At 36.9% G+C, this 19,928-nt stretch overlaps 1 protein-coding gene across 2 annotated transcripts in view; it reads right to left on the reverse strand.

The window, feature by feature from the left end:
* Positions 1-19,928, reverse strand: part of MMS22L (MMS22 like, DNA repair protein) — a 132,864-nt gene that overhangs the window by 37,408 nt on the left and 75,528 nt on the right. For both annotated transcript variants that reach the window (XM_034991562.1, XM_034991561.1), the window contains 2 exons: positions 5,019-5,212; positions 105-255 (listed from right to left, as the gene is read on the reverse strand). In XM_034991562.1, coding sequence (XP_034847453.1) covers positions 105-255; positions 5,019-5,212 — 345 coding nt within the window. The remainder of the gene's footprint in view (positions 1-104; positions 256-5,018; positions 5,213-19,928) is intronic.

A 19,928-nucleotide genomic window follows, 5' to 3' on the forward strand; every position in this document is an offset into this window, starting at 1 on the left:
TATGTAGTAAGATCAGTTTTTATTTGTGAAGATTCTTACTTTCCTAGTGTACTGATCAATCATGAGTTTCTATTAACGTGCATACCTGATATCAGGTCACTTACCTATTTTGTAGGCAATGACTTAAATATCTTGCTACAACTTGGGGCCAGATGATATCATCCCAACCAAAAAGTTGCATCACTGATATAACTGGCTGAGGCTGAAGATCTGATGGAGCTGTGCTGGGCATGTCCATTGCAAGCAAAGTAAAATCTAGATTTAAAATGAAAGATATTTGTGGTGAAGAATTTTTAAAAAACTATTCCCCTTCCCCAAATTATATCAATAGTGATAAAAAGAATTCAGCCACTCAATAATAAAATGTCACATTTAGAAATGCAGAACTAACAAAAAGACAAAAACTGAACTAAATTCATGTTGCCAAAGAAATTTCTGTAGCGATCATCTAGATCTCCAAGAATGGGTTTAGAATAACCCATTTTAGCGTTACCATGATCAAATCTATAATGGCTTCCTCAAATTCCAAATTCTACACCCAATGTTTCTCATTCAAAAAACCCATTTAAAGAAATATTTCTAGCATCTGCTTTTCTCCAATCAAGCTGATGTACTTGCCACCTGCCACAGAGAAGACTTCAGTCTTACCTTAGACACTGGACAGTCGTCTATTAAACGGCAACCTCCTATAATCAGTGGCACTCCACTTCCTTCAGAACCACTAAGGCTAGGAACTAGAATTTCTTCGTTAACCATGTTAAACAAATATCGTTTATTTTGTGATTTCCTGGGAATTCCCCAACTTAATTTGTATTATATTAATTTATGTTTGTCAATAAATTGCTTATGAAGCACTGGTTCCTATGCAGCTCTCTCAAATGGTGGCTGTGAATTCTCCCACCCCTCTCTTACATTTGAGCTACAGATAGGAGAGTTTGTTCCTTGGTCCCATGGCTGCTTCTAGAGCATTCTACCTTTCCTCTTCCTCAAAACCTCCAGCTTTGACTCTCATGTCATCAGATACCAGCCACTAACTCTCCTGTTGCGTTGGCCTCGTGCTGCCTAGTTCACGTCCCCTCATTCCTCACTAACAACATCTTCTCTAGCAGCACTCCTGTCATAATCCTTGATGGCTTTTCTTCTAATATCCTGGCCTCTCAGTTCCTTGAACTCCCCTTCTTAGTGAATCTATCTTCCATTCTATTTCAGCCATTCACTCCCATGCTGATACTGAGAGACTTTGCCATTACCGGTAAATATGTTCTCCCCGTAATTTCCACTTCCAGGACCCCATTTTCTGGCTCCAGGTCCCCAACTTCCAACAACTATCTGATTTCACTAGGACCTATACAATTCATTGATCCTACAACTTTTCCCCTGTCTCTCGCTACCTTCATGCCTCATCTTTCCCTTTTAGGCAGCTTGACTGCATGGTCCACTGTTACACTCATTTGTGTATACTGTCAACTCCCTTGCTTCTTACTTGATTCGTTGTACTTCTCTGGTAAAAAGCATCTGTTTCATTCCAACTCTTGGTCTGCTCTCCACACGCACCTACGCCAATATGAATGGCTGGCGAGCAACCCGGCTGACTGATCTCACTTTAGATTTATGACTACAAACTTTAAGTTGGCCAGCATTCCTGCCACATTACTCCAGTCCATTCAGATTTTTATTCTCCTGGAGGACTACCGCATACCTTCCTTCCTCTCTCCGTCATCAGCTAGCACCTCCTCCCCGTCCTTACTTTCCGCTGATGGCCTTACTTACTACTTCACAGAGAAATGAGAAACATCAGCAGAGAACTTCCGCAAGATCCTGCCACATCTGCCCAGACACCTCTACCTGGGCCATATCCTCTGCCTTCTCTTCTGCTACTACAGATGATCTGAGGCCAAATCCTCTATGGGATCCCATTTCTCTTGGGCATTGAAACACAAGAGACTCTCTTGCATCATCAAGTTTTCCCTCACTCCAGAACATTCCTGTCAGGATTATAAATATGCTGAAATTTCTCCTGTGCTATTAAAAAAAAAATCTCTTTGACCCCACACCTCCCTCTAGCTAATATCCCCCTTTTCTACTTCTCTTAAATAGTGATAAAAAGATTTATCTACATTTCCCATCTGCAATTCATTTTCTCTTGACTCATCTTCAATCAGGCCTTTGCTTCTAGCACTACACCAAAACTCCTTTTCAACGTTACCAGTGACCTCCCTTCTTGCTATATCCAATGACCAATCTCAGGCCTCATCTTACTTGATCCATGAACAGCATTTGAGCAGTTGACTTCCCCTTCCTTGAAATGTTCTGTCAGTTGATTTCCAGGGCACCACACTTGGTTTTCCTCTTGCTTCCCTGGCATTCCTTTTTATCCTACAAATCTGGACATGGGAATATCCTGGAGCCCAGTCCTTAAACTTCTCTTTTCACCAACTTACTCAATCAGCAATCCCATCCACTACATAGCTTTACTATTTATACATAGTTTCCTAATTTAATCTCTTCCCTGAACCCTCCACTCATTATCCAAGTGCTTGTGCAACATTTTTTCGATTTTATTGGATATCTAAAAGAAAAAAAAGTCCAATATCGAAGTCCTAGTCTTCCCTCATAAAAATCTGCTCCTGCCACAATTTTCCTCATCTCGGAATATGGGGGATTCTCTCTTTATTCTGCTTACCATATCCTACCCACTTGGAAATTCTGTCAGCTCTATCTTCAAAATACTTTCTCTACCTTCAGATTGGAAATGGGACCACTTCTCACCACCCTGAGCTATCATGTTAGCCCAAGCTGCTCATTTTTGAGTTGTTGCAGTCGTTCCCTAACTGGCCTCCTTACTGTCTATTCTCAGTCTCACAGCCAGAAGGATGCTCCTCACTCCTCTGCTCAAAACTCTTCCAACAGCTTCTAACCTCGGAGTAAAAGCCAGTCTTTACAACTACACACAAGGCAGAACACAAGGTAGCTCTCCATTACCTTTTGATCATATCTCGACTATTCTCTCTCCCTTTCTTATGCCTCATGACCTTTCATGGCTTCCCTGTGGTTCGGCAAACACACCAGACATGCTCTTGCCTGTGGACTTGTGCAGAGCCTTCGTCTCTCACTTCCTTCAGGTTTTTGCTTAAATGGTACTTACTGAGGCCTTTCTGACTATTTAAAATTACGACCTGCCTCTGGCCTTCCCTATCCCTACCCTCTTTGATATATTTTTACATGTATCCATAGCACTTATCACCAGATATTACACATCTTGCTTACTTACTTATTGTTCTCTCCCCCGCACTATAAGCTCCATAAGAACATGTAACTTATATGTGAGAAAATAAATTGCAGTCCTTTTCCCCACTGGTATAACCACAATGGCAATAAAAGTGGGTGTTTGAGGACTTTTTTTTTTTTTTAAAGATTTTATTTTTATTTATTTATTGGAGAGAGAGAGAGAGAGAGAAACAGCATGAGAGGGGATAGGGTCAGAGGGAGAAGCAGGCTCCCCGCTGAGCCGGGAGCCCAATGTGGGACTCGATCCCAGGACTCCGGGATCATGACCTGAGCCGAAGGCAGTTGCTTAACCAACTGAGCCACCCAGGCTCCCTGTTTGAGGACTTTTTGAATGCAGGAAATTTTTCTCTCCTAACCTATCAAGTCTTTATTTCAAAACAAACCCCAAACCCACACATATTTTACTTTATATGTATATACCATTTACTTTTAGCACCTAGGACAGCCGTGACTAAACTTGTGTGGTATCATTTTTGTTCGCTGACTGAGAGTCAGGATGATGAATGGAAGAAAGATAAGTCATATTGGCTTCTAATGTCTGCTTTGGTTAAACTGATTGAATATCAATATTTATTTTCATAGACATTATAGTAGTTGGAAAACTGTTGTCCTGTCACAATTCTTCAATCTGTCATTGTAATGTTTTAATTATGGAAATGCTAGCAGAATTCAAGATCTTTCACAATTTATATCATCCAGTCTTTTATGTAGTGCTTTTAGCTCAGTTTTCCATCATTCACACCAGGGTAAAACAAACCATGGTTTAGATCTTAGGTTTTAAAAAGCATTACATTCAAATGTATTACATACTTTTTTTTTTTTTAAAGAATTTATTTATTTGAGAGAGAGAGAGAGCAAGAGAGCACAAGCAAGGGGAAAGAGAGAAGCAGACTCCTCGCTGAGCAAGGAGCCCGATATGGGGCTCGATCCCAGGACCCAGGGATCATGACCTGAGCCAAAGACAGATGTTTAACTGAGCCACCCAGGTGCCCCTCAAAATGTATTATATACTTTTACACAAATTGCAATTAAATACATGTAGTTATCATACTGATTTCTGTCTATCCAAGTGCTTCTGCACATATTTTAGGTAAAATATCCCTTTAAGAAACATAATGATCTCTTCTTAGAAAACTCTATGTGCTCATATATTCAAATTCTTGTCTATGACATCATGTGATTCAGATTCCCTTAAAGCCTAAGGACATGACCTTAGGCTAAGAGTCAAATTCATGAAAAATTACAACCCAAAATAGAATCTAGTAGAAGTCAAACAACATTCTACATATTTGATGTTTATTCTGATCTCATCTGCTTGGTGTGAAGTGGAATTCACACTCAGTTCTTTTGTTCTTCATACAAGTAGCTTCATCTTATACCTAGACACCTTCACACACAATGTGAACATAAAGTCCTTGAACTAGAAGAAATCAAATGCTACTTTGCTTTCCAAATATTGTGTGCATAAAAAAAGTTTATGTATATTCAATATTTTTAAGATTGAAAGTTGTATTTTGTTTTTAGCAAACAAAAACTTAATTTTTACCTTTACTGAGCAGAAAATAATCAACAAGCCAAAGGAACTTAATTTAACATACGTAATTCTTTTCATCTTTCTGGTTGTCCAAGTATTTATTAGACTGTAATAAAAGAGTTTGTTACCAAGCAAACAGAAGAAAAAATTGACAGAATCTGCACGAGAAGCTAATTAGCCAGTTAACAACGCTGACCTGCAGCTGCGTCCGCAAGTTCTGAGAGAGGCACTATCTGTGACATTCTCTGACTCTTCAAAAATGAAAAGAAATGTCTCCACAGTGCATTGGCAACTGCAGCAAGGTGGCGCTCTTTAGCCGATAATGAAGACTGCACAATTAGGTCCACACTCTCCTTTTGAAGTTCCTGACACAATTGTTGATGCATACTCCTAAAAAGAAATAAAAATATAGCTAACACCCAACAAATGCTTATAAAAATCTTCTTTAAATACATTTTGGGCTTTTAACATTTATATCATAGGAAAACTGAAGGACCGTTTTATATAATTAAAACCTTTATGCCAAGACATTATGCATTTCTGGTTATTTGATGGATGAATGATGGCATATTAAGCACCATAAAGTTAATGTTAATTACTAATGTCAACCATTAATTATATGCTTTTTAATATGTCAGATCCAAATGAGAAACAGGCAGCTTCAGAATGAAGGTCTGCATTTTGCAACTCACTATGACAAGTGATTTTACTTACAATCTAGACATGAAAACAATTTTTTAAACCATTATCTTCCGAGAGCTTTAAGGACATGGATGTACCAAACAGAAAGTAAGTACATCTAGCTTGCTTATGTGTAGCATTTTAAATTGAAATATTTTCCTACATAAACTCTGCCAGATACAATCTTGGTACTTTGGTCTAAAAAGATCCATAATCACTTTCACATAGCAGACAATAAAAAGTTATTGTTCTTTATAAAATATTAAAATATGAATTCAATACTGCCTAAAATTTTGATTCAAGGTTTACTTACCTATTTGCTTAATTCAAATGAAAATTTAGACATTTCTTGCAAATCAAAACTATAATGAGATATCACCTCGTACCTGTGAGAATGGCTAAAATCAACAACACAAGAAACCACAAGTGTTGGTGAGGATGTGGAGAAAAAGGAACCCTCACACACTGATGATGGGAATGCAAACTGGTGCAGCCGCTGTGGAACAGTGTGGAGGTTCTTCAAAAAATTAAAAATAGAACTACCAAATGATCCAGTAATTGTACTACTGGATATTTACCCAAAGAATACAAGAACACTAATTCAAAGGGATACATGCACCCCTATGTTTACAGCAGCATTATTTACAATAGCCAAGATATGGAAGCAGCCCAAGTGTCCATCGACGGAAGAATGGATAAAGAAGATATATACACACACACGCAAACACAAGGGAATATTATTGGCCATATACAATATACAATGGAATATTATTTGGCCACAAAAAAGAATGAAATCTTGCCATTTGCAATGATGTGGGTGGAACTAGAGTATTATGCTAAGCAAAATAAGTCAGGGAAAGACAAACATCATACGATTTCACTTATATGTGGAATTTAAGAAACAAAACAAGGAAAAAAATAGACAAATCAAGAAACAGACTCTTAATTATAGAGAACTGAAGGAGGGAGAAGGGTTAAACCGGTAATAGGGATTAAGGAGTGCACTTGTGATGAGCACAGGGTGATGTATGGAAGTGTTGAATCACTGTATTTTATACCTGAAACTGATATAACACTGTATGTTAATTAACTGTAATTAAAATAAAAACCTAAAAAAGAGAAATTTAGACATTTCTAGATTTTAACAGAAATATAAGAGGGGAAGGAAACACTAAGAGATTTTTTTAGTGATCTGGAATAGGAGGTGTTTTTGCAATATGCCCAGACATTAATAATTTGATTACTCAAAACTAAATGTACAGCCATAATATTATTCCTGTTTTTATTACTGTCACATCAATTGTGAGTAGATACAAATGCATGGACACCATCCTGAGATAGATTTGCTTTCTTCAATTAAAGACAAAGCAGTGAAAACCGTCGAGTTGAGGCAGAGACTTCCTCTGATAGTAGTATTCTACTAAGAAAATAATTAGTACTAAAAAAAGAGAAATATTACATTAATTCTAACATTCCTGATGTTTTAAATTAATTTAGCTAGGGGAAGTGGATATTCAAAATACCTGTAACAAAATACAGAACTTAGTACATGTCCCTAAAGCAATTCCACCGAAAGATCAAACTGGATCCAAGACCACATAGGTAAGTAAAAATTGTAAGTTACATAACATGAGGATACTGTGCCCCTTGACACTGGAATTCTTGGATAATCATGAGGCACTACTTCCTACTCCTTGAGGTATTGGGGGAAAAAAAAAAAGTATACAAATGCCTGGGGAAAAAGATCATAGCAAGCAATTCTCATAAAAGCTAACCAAATATCTGCTATATCCTCTCTTGTAAAAACCCGCCTGAGATGCTTTCAACTTGAACTAGTGGCTAGAGAACCATTTCAGGTCCTTTCGCTTCGAGTAAATTGAGTATCAAACCACTAAAATCCATTTGGCACCTAACTTAACTGCCTACATCAACATAGAAAATTCATGACCACACGTCAACACGCTGGAGTCCAAGTAAAATAGAACCACCGTTGGCACAACCTACTTGCAGCTTTTCTAAAGTGTACTGGTTTCAAAGAGTAATAAATACCTTACTGTATTTGGGTAGGATGAATTGTGCTATTTCTACATAAACAATCCATTTTTTCCACTAACTAAAACCTAGTCCCTAGGGAGGGATATCATTTTTGATCATCTTCTTTGTGCTAGAAATTCTTTAATTAAAGAGGAGAACAATTCTATGAGATAGGTATCAGTAATCCTCTTTATAGATGATGAAGATGATAGTGAGAAAGTTAAATATATCCAAAGGTCACATGGTGAGGAAGGGCTGGCCCCATATTCTGAACTTAAAACTGACTCTGAAGCCCATACTTTCCTCTTACTCCCTAAGACGCACACACTTACTTACTAATACCCACATACTTTAAACACTGGCCAATTTTCTTCTCCTCCTACCTGGGTTGAAGAAATTTCAATAAGCCTAAGAAAAGGAGCTAGAAAAGCCACATGTAGCTTTGCCTTGTGAAGAGGCAGGGGCAACACCAGAATTCTATATTGGCAAAAACTGTAAGCGATACCAAGAAAAATGTATTCAAGGCAATACTGAAAAAGGCCAACAAATCTGAATCACTTTTGACCTCTCCAGACCAAAACGCTGAGGTGCCAGGGTGTACAACTAGGAGTTACCACAGGGATCTGACTCAGAGGTCTGAAAAACACCAAACCACTAGGTTAAAAAGTTAAATTTAGAGATTACAGCCTCCAAAGTGAGAGTTAACACAGCAAAAAGAAGTTCCAATTAAGTGTAAGACATTGACCCAAAATCCAACTTGTTTTGGAGATGTGCATCCGCTTTGCATTTTGGTACATGTGCTGCCGGAAGCGAGCACTCCACTTTGCATTTTGGTTCGAAAGAAGCTTTATATCCTGGGAATATGCAAAACACTTTCTGCTTGATGGTTTGAATGTTTAAGCAATATCAGTTTGAATAAGAATGATAATCTGCTATTTTACCACAAAACAAAGTTGTTTAAGACCTTATAATAATTTATGTAAACTTGAACAAATCAGAGAGGGACAGATGCAGGAAATGTCCAGGATATACTGTATTATGAGTCTGAGGGGAGAATCCAATTTCTGCACTATAGCCAAAATAGCTGGAATGACCCCTTGCAGTCACAGGTGATTTTTTTTTTTAATTACATTTTCTGGATGAGAAAACTAACTACACAAAGACCAGAGAAAAATAAATTTATTATATTACATGTGACTGCATATCTGATGAAGGCACATTTACAGAAATGCACATATCTACAGCAGCTCTGTCACTACAGGTAGCAACATAAATAAAACCCAAAACGTATATGAAATACATAAAGAATATGACACATTCTAGTTGTCACGGCTATTTTGTGAAATATTTTCTACCTTCTTCAACAAACAGTAGAAAAATTTGAAAGTAAATTTATTGCACAGAAAATAAAATGTAATTTCGGGTCAAAGCCAAAAAGAAATATCACAATAGTTATAGAACCTCCCAACACTTGGCAAATATTTTGAGTAAAGACAAACTTAATATGGGTTAAAATCATTTTGGAAATACACACATGTGGAAACACATGCATAACCATCCCACTTACATTCTAAAAGATGCAATATAGTATAGTAGAAAATAAAATTTGCTGAACGTTAAGTTATTCAAATTGTAGCTGTCATAGAAAAAACAGCAATGCCTAGCACTCATTGGTATTTACCATGTGCCAAGCACCATGTTAACTGTTTTATAAGCATTATTTCTTACCTTATGAGTTAGGTACAGTTATGATTATAATCTTATAAATGGGGAAATTAAGACAAAAGAAGTAACATGTTGAGTAACATAGCTGGTTATTAGCAAAGCTACTCAGAGCAGTGTAACCTTGAAAAAAGTGAGTAACCTCCCAATTTTTATTTTCTTAAGAGTGAAGAAGAGGAACAATCATTTGCTATATCCACGGTTAGGTTTATTGTGAAGACCGCATGAAATAACATCCCTGAAAATGTTTAGAAACCTATCCCTGCACCAAGTAAATACCCAAAGTTTACCTACCTAGTTACCAGCTCCTCTTAGGCTTTTATTTTAGCTCTGGTATCCTGCCCCCTTTGGCTCATCCCTCATTATGTTCAAGCACTTTCCTGATTCCTGCATCTGACTATTCTTTTGCCCCATTTTCCGAGATCTGCTTTCCTGTTTTTATCGTTCCACTTCTTCTTGCTGTGATTACACATATTCAATTATCCATCGAAGCCCCCACAGTCCCATCCCTACGCAGTCATGCAAATATACTGAGGCATCTATCACCTGAGAGGCACTGAGGCCTGCACCTGACCGCCGCCGCCTGCCAGCCTAGTTTCTGTAGCACACATCTTCCTAACAGTGTAGGCAGGCTTCTGCAGATACTTCCTGGACTACTCTGTCTAGGTTCTACTTCTAATCTCCCTTTGCTCGGGTTTCTACTGTAACTGATAATTACAAAACAAGGTATGACCTCCTGTACATCACTTTCCTAGTAGTCACTGTTGCATATGTAGTATTTTTAATATTATTATGCCTCAAAAGTTAAAGAAAATTTGTCCAGTGATGGACCTGTGACCACAGAAAAAGCATAATATAATAAATGCAACTGATAAGAGCTAACAGCAAGGGATTAACAATGATTAATAGCTGAATTCCTTTTTTAGTTCTACTCCAAACCTGGCAACTTTCTTCAATCAGTATTAGTGAAAAATAAAATGGTAAGTTCTAAGTTAAAAAGTTGTTTCTAAACCACTACAGATAATTATTCCAAGTATCTGATTTAACTAATAGGAAACTGGATGGGAATCAGATTACTCTATGACCATTTTTAGTTTCAGCTAAACTCCCTAAAAAACCTTAGGTATTTTGGATCCTCTTGTCGTTCTTGTTCCCCTCTAAAAAACAGGGCTCTAATCTGCTTTACTACCCAGAAAGAATATAACATAATCAAAGTAATAACGTTACGAGAAAAAAACCCCTAGGTTTTACAGGTAGAAGTTACCCTAAAAATCATCCAATCCAATCCTGTCTTCAAAAGATAAGAAAAAATATATATATATATAGCCTCCCACTGCAAAGAGACTTCTGCAGCTTTGAGCTTGAGTCCTGACCCCCAATTCTGTGCATGCCCCCAGTCATCAGGGAGGGGTGATGAGTCAGAAGCCAGGTGAGCAAATAGCAAGCAGCCTGTGTATGCCTTGCAATGCTTCCCTGTAATAGCTCAATGTGTTTGCGTGTATGTGGAGGAGTGAATGGATAGTGATGACTAAGTGAATATGTGAGATCAAGGCTGTTTTGACTACTGAGGGACTATGACAAATAGCGCAGCACTGGCAAAGATGCTTCCAGACACATACAATGCACTTTTAAGAATAAAAGGGTTTCTCAAGATGTAAGGAAAATTGTCCACATGAACACCTGTCCAGGAGAAAGAAGCCCAGCTTGTGATCCCAGAAAACTTGAGACTTAATGTTTCATCTGTTAAATGGAAATAATGCCCTATTATCTTCCATCGAACTCTTAAACTATCAAATCACACTACTTAGGTAGTAACAATCTGTAGCCTGTAAGGCAAGATAATATGTATTTTAGTCACATTTCTACTGCTTCTAAAACCTAAAGACCATGTTCATGATGCAGCACAGCATTATCTAGGGAGACATGGGCTTTAGAGACAGACATACCAGAGTATAAATCCTACTCTGTCAACCACTAGTTATGTGGTCATTTCCTCATCTGTTCCAAGAATTCTTAGTAAGACACTTTCCATAAATAGAACATTTTTATTGTTGGCCAGAGAATCAAAGATTGCTTATTGAGAATACACATGGCGAGCCTTATTCTGTTTTTGGCCTTTACTAATTTAATCCTGTAGGTACTATTATTATCCCCATTTTATAGACAAGAAATCTAAGTACAGAGAGGATAAATAATTTAACTGGGTCATACTGTTAGTAAGCAGTGAGCTAGAATTTGAACACAGGCAGTCAATCTAATATCCATGCAACTATGTTACAACTACTTCAAATACCATTTTGCCACCCATACAAATAGTACATGTTTTACATGTCACATTGCTACATTCACTCATTCATATGCTAAGTTTCTAATAAAGGTAGCTACAAACTAGTATAACACCCAGTCCCAGGTGGCAAACCAGTTGCACAAACATTAAAGGCTTAACAAGTCTGGGGAGTGTAGGTCATTCTCTAAGGATCTCAAAAATCAACGAACATGTGATAATTCAAAAAATTTTCTGTTGCCCATAATTAACTAATTTGCAAGACTGGGAAGGAGAAAAATCAGGAATCCAGTGTTGAGTTTGGCAAACCAAGCATACTCATAGCAATGCTGTCTTATGGTTTTACAGAATAATACTGGTAAAGTACTTAAAATGAGTTGCTTGCCACTATCTGCAAAATATGGTATAGCACGAAAATATGCTAATAAAACACAATTATTTTTAGGAATTACTCTTACAATTTTATTAGTCACATTTATAGATGATTATGGGTCTCAAGTCAGTTAAGTTTTCCAAGTGTTATTTCACTTCATTTTATTGCATACCAATAAAAAGGATCTACCTTGGTCGTTCTTAATCTTGACTATCATCAAAATGATCTGCAGAGCTTTCTAAAACTACTAATGTCCTAGTCTTACTAAAGATCTCCCTGCATCTTCAAGTTTGGGACCTAAACATATTGTTTTAAAATTCTGAATCAGTAGGTCTGGGGAGGGACCAGAGAGTTTACATTTCTATTAGGTAGATGCTGCCAGCCCTGGTCCACACTGAAAGCTCTCACCTTCCTCACTTTCCTTGTCTATGTAATGGGAGCAAAAATAGTACCTACAGGACTAAATTAGTTAAAATGAAATATTTAGAATAGGACTGATACCTATATTCTCAATAAACAGTCTTTGATTTTTTGGTCAACAATAAAAGTTACTTCATTTATTGCAATATGTCCTATTTAATTCTAATAACAGACAAGGATATGGCCATGCAACATGGACCACACTGAGTAGCAAGACCATATACAATTCTGTACTAGAGAAGGGTTAAAAACCATTCCTCTACTCTGTAGGCAGAAGTGTAAAACAAACTGTGGGTTTTATACCAACTCAGAGGATAAAGATCATTGAGGGCAGTGGGAGAAAATGGGCATGGAAATGATTCTCCAAGAACAGGTTAAGAACTACATATGTGAAAAGGAGTAAAGTGAAAGCACAAAGGTATACAAAATCCATTCATTTACTCTCTAATTCCACACATATTATATATGTTCTAGGCAGTATGGATAAAAGGTTGTTACAAAGTCTCTGTCTTTCTGCCTCTCATTCTATTTTAATGAGATATATAATGAAAGGAACGTTATGTGTTAACATTTTAGGTTGTGGTAAGCTTTGTAGATAAAAAGTAATCAAGGTATGAAGATGATGAATGATGGAAACTAATATTTCAACTAGGATGATAAGGAAACATCTACTGAGGAGGTGACATTTGAACAAAAACCTAAATAAGGGAGGGACTTGTGGGGGGCGGGGAGAGAGCATTCTAGGGAGAAGAAACAGCAAATATAAAGGTGCCAAGGTTGGCAGTTTCACAGGTTCAAGGAAAAACAATTAGGAAGCTGGCTGGCTGCAGCACAACCTGTGATAGAAGGAACAGCAGATGAATTCAAAGAGGTAGCTGGGCTCCAGATTTTGTAGGGCTTTGTAAGCCATGGTAAGGAATTTGGATAAGATCAAGGTAGGTAACAAGACACAAAAGCAGAAGAGTAACATAATGTATATCTTAAAAAGAAAAATATAAAGGAAAAAGGTGATTGGGGAGGAAAGAAAAAGCGGCTACTCTGACTATAATGGAGAATTTTTATAGTAACATTAGAAGGCAATACATTTAAGAATGGAAAATATGGCCACATTTGTTCATTCACATGCTTTCCTCATTCACTTCACAAAAAGTTACTCAGCACCACTCACTGCATCTGATGCCAGGAACACAAAAACAATTAAGGCAGATTCTGCTGTTAAAAAAAATTAAATAAAAAATAATTTGAAAAAAAATCAAGATTTCATTTTAAAGGTAGTAAGGAGCCACTGAAGGATTCTGAACTGAGGAATAGCATAATGAAAATAGTGCTTTGGGAAAAATTAATCTGGTAATGGCAAACAGAATGGGTTAGAATAAGAACTGACTAGAGACCAGAGAGACCAATTATGAAGCTTCTGTAAATATCTAGGTATGAGCTAATACACAATTTGAACTACCTATGAAGGAAAAAGAAAGCTCATGGTAATTATTTGGCATTTTGTGAGGGAGAGGAAAAAGCAGTCTTTGTTTTTTGCTAAGTTTTTGGGGAGGGAAAATGAAAGTCAGGAGGAGCAATTAATTAGTAGAGGAGAGTATAATTTGATTTGAAAACAGAAAACCTGCGTAACAAATTCCAAAAAGTTTTTGGAAATCTGGACCTAGAGTCCAAGAGTACAATTAGACTCAGGAATCACTCCACCTGGTAGTTCAGCTCATTTTAATGAACATTTCAGTGTCTACTAATTACGTGACGTACTACATTAGATGCTATCAAATATGGTCCTTGCTCTCAAAGAATATGCAGTCAAGTGCTGAGAAAGAGGTATGTACAGAGTATTGCACAAAAAAGGGAACATTTGGCCCAAGTGGGCGTTTGACAAAGACTTCTTGGAGTAAAAAGCCATTATAAGGTCATGGAAGTTGTGTTAGCTAAATGAAAAAATAATACAAGAAAGTTTCAGGAAATTGAAATAATATGAGTAAAGCAGAGGGACATGATATTGCATGGTGTATGAGAGGACTCACAAACAATTTAGTATTGCCAGAAGATGAAAGGTCAAGGGGCAGAATGATGGAAAAATGAAACTAGAGTATTGACGGAGACCAGGTCAAGAAGGGCCATGCCACCTAAAAAAGTTAGACCTAGAAGTGAAAAATTCTTTAAAGGAGAGAGAATCAACAGAGACAAAACCAGCTTATACACCTAACATTTATCTGCCCAACAGTTTGTTCCCAATATAACCTAGAGCTTATAAGGACTACCCTATACAGTTACACATTTAAACACCCTGTGTGAAAATGCACAAAGCTAACGTTATAATGCTATTTGTCTTTGAAATATTTTCATTAAAAAAAACCCCAACCTGGTAAGTATGAGCATATGTGACTTGGTACATATACAATTCATCACAACATACTGTAAATATATATCTTTTGCAAATGCTTAAGTGCTGTTTTTATATTCCCATCGAATAAAAGTGAGCACAACAGAACCACCGAGGTCTGACTTACAAACATTAGCATTATTAGCATAGTATAGTGCAAGTGCTCTTAGCAAATGGGTGCTCTATTGTGCTATCCTAAGTTGAATATGTTTACTTTGCTCTGGTGTCTGTTTCTGCCATATATTCTGTATTTGGGAGAAGAGTTAATCCTATAATCAACAAGTAATAGTCCTGAATTGAACACAAAGAATCAAAGAAAAAGTATTATGCTGGATATTAAGATTTAAGCTTTACAGCACCTTAAGATGCCTTTAAAGAAACTGTTAGGGGAAAGAGACCACATCAAGGTTTGGCTGAAGTCCTTTGACATTTTAACTATGATAAACCATAGGCAGATGGATGCCATGACTTAGGGATTTCTAAAAGAACAAGAAAGCAATCACCAACTGACCATGGCAACTCATTTCCAAAGGAGTAATGCTACAATAACCTTGTACTGCTTGTATTTAGTTAGGGCCCTCATTTCTAGGAACTCATCCTCTAAATTTAATACCAAGTATGTGGGTCCAAGGAATGGATGAAAGCAAGAGAGGGAAAGATTATGGGCTCAAAATAAAACTAGTCAGTTTCCAAGTTTGCCTGCTACCAGAACATCACCTGGGTTAAGACCATGAGTTATGATTCAGGATCTTTTGTTTTTGATGTTAGAGGCACTGAGAGGGGAGATCATCCCTGTAAGAAGTCTCACAATAGAATATACACATCTTTGATAAAATATTTAAAGCTGCCATACTGGTCTTTCGGGAATTTAAATATGATTCTCTTCCTCTTTAACTGTAAACAGACAGGTATAATTGAGCAATCATACATGCACTGGATCTTATCTAAAATGGTGAGTTACGCATAGAATTCTCATACAAGAAAAAGGAGGGGGAAAAAACCCCATAGGAATTGGTGGCTAAAAAAGGAAATCAGATTACAAATAGTTATTTGTAATACAGGTAGGCAATGATGTAAACAAAATATTTATGGAAAATGCCTTCATTTTGGAACAGAAATCATCAATCTATCAAACTTAGCAACACCAGAGCCAATAATATCTGATATTAAACACATCTCAGAGTCTTTAATCTTCTTCTTCTTGTGTGTCCCATCTCTGCTCCACTGCCCTTGAGCTATTACATCATATATTGAATACCGTAATATTTTTAAAACATGGCCATCAATTCTTTGGCACTCCTAGGGCCTGGGAGATCTGTTACTGCTTTGACCAACAGAGTGTAGCAGATATGACACCATGCGAGTCCAAAGTTTGTTAATAGAAGGCCATGTTTCTGCTTTGGGAAAACAATCTTGGAGCCCTGAAATGCCAGGCATGAGTTACAGTTACCCTGAGAACACTCTTTGGAGAGGTTACTCAAGTAGCACTTGAGTCAACAGTCCTAGGTTGGCCTGGCCTTCAGCCATACTAGCTCAGACACTGGACATGTTAGTGAACAAGTCATTGGGAACTGGATCCTATAGCTTCGGGTGGTACAGTCCCCAGCCTTTTGTATTACCCCCAGAAAGAATCATCCTAGCTAATGCCTCAGACATGGTGAAGCAGAGAAGAGCTGTCCTTGGCTTTCCAAATTTCTGACCTACAGAATCCATGAGCATAATAAAGGGGTTGTTGTAGCGTTTCATGCCACTATACTTTGGCACGGTTTAGTATGCTCTAAAGAACAGGTGCCCACTATATACGAAGGATTATGTAGGAATTAGGGATTCAAAGATGAAAAGATACAGACCTGACCTCAAGGAATTCACACATGGGGAAGGGGAAACAAAGATTTCTTTTTATTAGAAGTATAATCAAGGGGTGGTATCTGCAACAGTGCTAAAGGCAGACTTAAGATCAAATAGCTTTTTAGCCTCCTAAGAACCATCTTCAATAATCTCAGAAATTCTAGACTTGGTTAGGACCAATGAGATGCAAATATAAGGGTCATCCAAAGAAAAGCTACTTCAGTTTTCTACCTGTCCAGTGCAGGACATCTATATTAAGCGTGTCCTGGGACATCTTATGTATACTATCATATTTACTCTCCATACATTTTATTCAGTTCTGTTCCTTTCACATTTCATTAATAATTGACAGCTCTTTTTTTGAACCAAGTTTCATTTTAATTTTCCCTAGATATAGGGTAGTATATTTGCAAACCTATGGAGAACATCTTTAAAAGCTAATTAATCAAACCATTCTCCAAAAACTAGCCTCTCACCATCTCAGCAGTCTTTTCTGAAAACAACAGTAGACAGTTCTAACTAACTATAGCTGGAATCACGATACTGCATCTTATTACGTGTGTTTAGTTGCTACAAGGGGGAATGTGGCTTTGCTTCAAAAGAATTCAATCATTTTGTTAAAGGTAAAGAAAGACCCAAACATTTTTGAGGTCAGATGTTCCACAACAAGTAAGCTGGGACTAAATTCCATTTGTGAGCACTTTTTCCTAATTGGTGGTAATAAATTCCCAAAAAGAAAGGGTCTAATGGTAATGTTGACTGATTCTTAACTACATTAACCCAAATGTTCCTGTCACAGTGAAATTTGCTCTGTAATTTACTTTAATGGACTAGGTGTATCAATAAATATTGAAAATGTCCAGTCTTTTTCCCTTCCATTTAAATCAAATCCAACTCTATGTCAACAGATTATACCAATGTATAATTACAATAGCTAATGCATTGGGAAAAGCAGTGTTCTTTGATAAATAATTTTCTAAAACCTCTTAAGTATTCTGCATCCTCAATATTTCTTTTACACTCAAGAAATGCAGTAAATTACACAACCAGACACTACCGACCACTGCCAATTGTGATAATGGACCTAAAAACCTAATCATCAGCTCCAACAGTGACTGTGTTTTCGGATTTCAATCAGTCAAGCAAAAGAATCAAAAAGTATCTAGGGATGTTTTAGGAAGAATTTTCTTCAATAAAAATATAATCAAACTCTAAAAGAAATAATAGCTTAGTCACCATTTAATATCATGCTAAACCTGGGATATATAAGCCTTACAAGTCTGTAAACTCCTTGAAATTATATGTGATGCTTTGTGTATATGTAAATGTATATGTTTATGACAAGAGAGACTATAGCTTTCATGAGAGTCTCAAAATGGTCTGCCTCAGCTGAATGAAATCTACGAATTAGATCCTGTCTATAATATACTAACTTAAAAAGAAAAGCTTTACCTGAATTCTATATAGAAAAAGCTGTTACTAGTCAATGTATAAGATCAATCACCAAAATCATCAAAAAGAATAAGAGCATAAACTTGTTTAGAACAAATCTGTATTTAAGTCAGTAATTTTCTTAATTTTAACTTATAGTTATCCCAGATACTTATACACATTTCTCTCTAGAGATACCATTCGCCGCGTTTCCTGTAGTTCTTTGAAAGGGACGAAAAGATAGAGGGGGGAAAAGTTTTCCTAAAAGATTACCCCATTGAAGTCAAGGATCTGTGGGGTTATTATGAAGCTCCATTATTAGGTCTGAGAGTCTCAAAGGCTTTTGTTATGTCACTAATTTCTTTTTGTAAGGCTTCAGCAAATGAGCTGATTTATCTGGTTCTGCATGCTTGGGGCTTGATACATGCTATTTGTACATGACAGGTTTCATCTGCGTAGCACCATTGATATCATTTATCTGCACATCAAAAAAGCTCCTCTCCTGATGTAAAAAAATTTATGCATATACTGGGGTTCTTACCAGTTAAAGAGGTGAGTAAAAAACCTGTGATATCTCATAAAATGAAACCAAACTACAGGAAGATCACCAATTGAGTATGAACGCGCAACAGGGCTATGGGAGCAGACACAACACCAAGAAAAGGAAAAACTGGAAAGATCCTTGCTTACAGTGATAAAGTAGTAGGGCTTTGTTAGCATCCTGTGAATTTTAACTAGAAATGGGAAAAACAAATTTACCTCAAAAGAGAAAAAATGAAGTTTTATGACCAAAGCTTCATAAAGCGTTATGACCAAAGAAGAAATCTTTCAAAATAAATTTTAAAACAGTTCCCATTATTTATAATAGAAGAAAATTAACTTCTAGAATTTATTCTTATGGGAAAAGATGTTTAGATTGACTGTTGCAGTGGTTCACAATGAAAAAGCCTGTGATATAGCTTAAAGTGTTAGAGGAACGTAACTTTAGAGAACACAGGGAGAAAGAGAAAGGTAACCAAATGTGAAACAGCTTTGAGTTTAAAAATGAGAATCAGCTTAAAAGCATCTGTGTAAAAGATTCTGAAAGGAGGGCACAGCCTACATATTTGAATAACAAGGTAATAACGTTATTTCTAGATTTCCAAGAGATGATATTTAACACATTCTATTGAGAAAAATCAGCATTTTTCTTTGTGAAGAAGGTACGCATTGAGTTAAAGAGTTTGTTCCTGTAATTCATCATCTTTCAGAACATGAAGTTATATTAGGCTCCAATCACCCCCTACTCCAACTCTTCTCAGCATTTGGTAACACAGACAGTCGAGCTAATTTTCTGTCATTCAGGACGAACTGTTGGATCACTAAACTTGCATCATCATCACCTCTGAAGCACAGTAAAAATCACTGTTAGAACCAATGGTTTATTAGATCGAACCCACCATCAACAATGTCAACTCTGCCTGGTCATGTTAACAGGAAAATGTTTTACGAGTTCCACCACTGGGCATCAATTTAACTTCCAGCACCAGCTAGGCTGTAAAACCGTGAACGTAATTTATATGGTGACCTGCGTGTGTGGGAAGCAATATCTAGGTGAGACTTCTCACAGTCTGACAAAATGCTTTGATTTGCACCATTCAGATGATTGAGCAAAAAGAGTTTAAGCAATCACCACCAATAGCCTTTATCTCCAAATGCACTAAAAATTTATTACTCTATGAGTGCAACCTATTGCTTTAGAGCCAGGCTTGATAGAATAGAAATGATTGGATAAATATTACATTTTCAACTGGTACACATCTTGTCCATTAGGTTTAAATATTGGACAAGCTACGTGTTTAAGATAAACATCAGTCTTAGCTGATTCCATCACAGAGCACATTTAGAAAGCCTCCAAATGTTTCCATAGTAATATTTTGTGCTTACATAT

Source organism: Mirounga leonina, unplaced genomic scaffold, assembly GCF_011800145.1.
Source record: "Mirounga leonina isolate KUSES-001 unplaced genomic scaffold, KU_Mleo_1.0 Mir_53, whole genome shotgun sequence".
In the NCBI taxonomy this organism is placed as follows: Eukaryota; Metazoa; Chordata; class Mammalia; order Carnivora; family Phocidae; genus Mirounga; species Mirounga leonina.